This window comes from Orycteropus afer, unplaced genomic scaffold (assembly GCF_000298275.1).
Source record: "Orycteropus afer afer isolate SDZICR_OR568_19922 unplaced genomic scaffold, OryAfe1.0 scaffold00099, whole genome shotgun sequence".
Taxonomy (NCBI): Eukaryota; Metazoa; Chordata; class Mammalia; order Tubulidentata; family Orycteropodidae; genus Orycteropus; species Orycteropus afer.
In genome coordinates, this window is record NW_006921686.1 from 676,207 (window position 1) to 679,899 (window position 3,693).

The 3,693-nt window shown below is 45.8% G+C and overlaps 1 protein-coding gene across 1 annotated transcript in view; it reads left to right on the top strand.

The window, feature by feature from the left end:
• The window catches only part of FLT3LG (fms related receptor tyrosine kinase 3 ligand), a 19,206-nt gene that overhangs the window by 10,583 nt on the left and 4,930 nt on the right, over positions 1–3,693 (top strand). The window contains 1 exon segment of the mRNA XM_007943012.1: positions 176–314. Coding sequence (XP_007941203.1) covers positions 176–314 — 139 coding nt within the window.

Sequence of the window (3,693 nt, forward strand, 5' to 3'; positions counted from 1 at the left end):
TTAACAGTCAAGTGCCTGAGGCACTAGGCTACCAGAGCTCCTAGGGAGAGACATAGGGGATCTAAACTCTTAGAGACCCAGGCCTCCAGGGCCCTGTTGCCTGGGCAGGGTTGCCTCTTGGCCTGAGGACATTCTGGGGTGCTGCGGTGGTGACATCTCCCTCCCCTGCTCCCAGCCCCTCCCCAGCTGTCTACGCTTCGTCCAGACCAACATCTCCCACCTCCTGCAGGACACCTCCATGCAGCTGGCTGCTCTGAAGCCCCAGATCAAGAGCCGGAATTTCTCCCAGTGCCTGGAGCTGCAGTGTCAGCCGGGTAAAGGCTCCCAGCCCCCCTAAGCCGTCGCTCCCCCTCCCTTCCCCTCCTCCCAGCCCTCCACGCCACACTGGACGTGGCTCTGTCCACCCCGCTTGCTCCCTACTGGCTGTGTGATGTGAGCCATGTCCTTTTGATTTCTGGACATCTGTTTACTCATCTCTGAATACTCATCGCCAGGATTCTGGCTCACAGCGCCCCTAGAGGACAGAGTGGAACTGCACCACATGGGTTTCCACCACAGGGTTTCCTAGGCTGTCAGTCTTTACAGACGCAAAGCCCAAACCACACCCACAGCCATGGAGTTGATTCTGACTCACAGCGCCCCTAGAGGACAGAGTGGAACTGCACCACAGGGTCTCCAAGGCTGTCAATCTTCACAGAAGCAAAGCCCAAACCAAACCCACTGCCCTGGAGTCCATTCTGACTCACAGCGCCCCTAGAGGGCAGAGTGGAACTGCACCACAGGGTTTCCCAGGCTGTCAATCTTCACAGAAGCAAAGCCCAAACCACACCCACTGCCCTGGAGTCCATTCCCACTCACAGCGCCCCTAGAGGACAGAGTGGAACTGCACCACAGGGTCTCCAAGGCTGTCAATCTTTACAAGAGCTGATTGTTACATATTCCTCCTGCAGAGAGCAGCTGGGTTGGTAGTTGTTTTTAAAAAATTATTTCTGTAATTTTCACTTTATTGTGGTAAAATATGTGTAATATAAAACTTGCCATTGTCACCATGTTTCGTTGGACAGTTCAGTGGCATTCATTTTATTCAGCCATCCTATTTATTTCTCAAACTTTACCATCTCAAAGAGACACTCAGTGCCCCCTGAGCAATGACTCCCCTTTTCCTCTCCCTTAATCCCCTGGTCCCTCTAATTTACTTTCTGTCTCTGTGCATTGGCCTGGTCTAGTTATTTCATATAAGCAGGCTCATGCAACATTTGTCCTTTTGTGTCTAGTTTTTTCGCGCAGCATAACGTTTTCAAGCCTCATCCATGCTGTTGCATGTATCACGACTTCATTCCTTTCTATGGCTAAGTAATATTCCATTGTACGGCTAGAACACATTTTGTTACCCATTCATCTTTGAGTGGAATAGTTTAGTTTTAAGACTTTAATTTTGAAATAATTATAGATTGACAGGAAGTCACAAAGGAATGTGCACAAGGCCCCCTGCACCCTTCACCCAACCTCCCCCAATGTGAATATTTTGCTTGGCAACTATAATCGTAGTACAGTATCTAAACCAGGAAACTGACATCAGTGCAATGCATAGTTCATTCAGATTTCACCAGTTATACACACATTCAAAAGAGTCCCTGGGTGACACAGAGTTAAGAGCTCAACTACTAACTGAAGGGTTGGATGTTCAAACCCATACACAGGCACCTTGGAAGGCAGGCCTAGCAATCTGCTGTCAAAAGGTCACAGCCTTCAAAATCCTATGGAGTGGTTCTGTCCACACATCTGGTGTCGCCACAAGTCAGAACCAACTTGGCAGCAACTGAGAACAACGTACTCGTTTGTGTGTGTGTATGTGTGTGTGTGCATGTCTGTAGCTCTGTGCAATTTTACCACACATGTAGTTTCATGTAACCACCACTACAATCAAGATACTTAACTGTAACCTCATGCAAAGCCTCTATCCCAGCAACCATTCATAGTGACCCCTCTGTGGGTTTCCGAGGCAGTATCACTACGGAAGTAGATTGCCCAGCCTTCCTTCTGAGGAGTGGCTGGTGGGTTTGAACCACCAGCCTTCTGGTTAGCAGTCAAGTGCCTTAGGCACTATGCCACCAGAGCTCCTTCTCCATAATTAGGTTACTGATTTTAATTTTGATGATATTATACAATTGTTTTTAATAGTCATATAAATAATTTATTTAACTCAGTATCTCCGAATCATTAACTTTTCTTTTTTTTTCTTTTATTTATTTACTTTTTATTATTGTGATTTTGGTGAAAATTTACAGAGCATATTCACTTTCCATACAGCAGTTCACATACACTTTGTCTCATGACATTGACCACAATTTCCCACAATGCAACAGCTCCCCTCCTACTTCCTCCTGATAGTTACCTCTTCCCTGTGTCCATCCCTCCATGCACCCCTGCCCCCTGAGCTGTCTCCCTGTGCATACACAACCCTTCTTTCTCCCACAAGTCATTACCTTTTCAACACACACCGCACCACGCCCACTGCTGTGCAGTCGACCCTGACTCATGGCACCCCCTTGGGTCAGGGTAGAACCGTGCTCCACATGGTTTTCATTGGTTGATTTTTCGGAAATAGATCGCCAGGCCTTTCTTCCGAGATGCCTCTGGTTGGACTCGAACTCATGGCCTCTCGGTTAGCAGCCAAGTACATTAACCATTTGCATCATCCAGTGACTCTACAAATAGTCTTAATTCATAGGATCAGAGTTGTATATTTATGTATGTACTTGTGTGTGTACTGTTGCTAAAATATAAATATCTAATTTTTAATATTTGAAATACATATTCAAATATTTAAAATATTTTATATTAACTCTCTCATATACTGTAGAAATTATATTAAAAAGGCAACAACTCACTGCCATTGAGTCAATTCTGACTCATAACGACCCCCACTGGGTTTCCAAGGCTGTAAATCTTTACAGAAGCAGACTGCCTCATCTTTCTGCCAAGGAGCAGCTGGTGGGTTCAAACCACTGACCTTTTGGTTAGCAGTCAAATGCCTTACCCAGTGCACCAGCAGAGCTCCTTATAAATTCTATTAATGTTTACATATTTCAAATATTATGTATATTGGATACCTACGTACAACCATTTCGTATCTTAAATGTCAATGTGTTCTATTCTGTATACTGTTTATATAAGGAAGCTGTTTTGGGTTTTGGTTTTGGGCAGCGCAAGGAACAGTTAAGTGCTTGGCTGCTAACCAGAGGCTGGTGGTTTGAACCCACCCAGCAGCTCCATGGCAGAGGACCCAGAGATCTGCTCTTGTAAAGATCACAGCCAAGGAAAACCTGTGGGGCGGTTCTGCTCTGTCAAATGGGGTCGCTGTGGATCCAAAGTGGACTCAACAGCTTGTAACAACAATGTGTCATATACATATAATATGAAATTTTTCATAATTTTTTCAAATTTTTTTCCCATCAGCCTCTTTGGAAGTTCTGGTGGCCTGATGCCTACGGCATTTGATGGCTAACCAGAAGGTTGGAGGTTCAAACCCACCAGCCACTCCTCCGAAGGAAGGTTGGGCAATCTACTTCCACAGTGATACTGCCTCGGAAACCCAAGGAGGGGTCGCTATGAGTCAAGTCAAGTCAATGGCAGTGACTTTGGTTTGGGCTTTGCTTCCAGTGGGTGTGGTTTGGGCTTTGCTCCCATAAA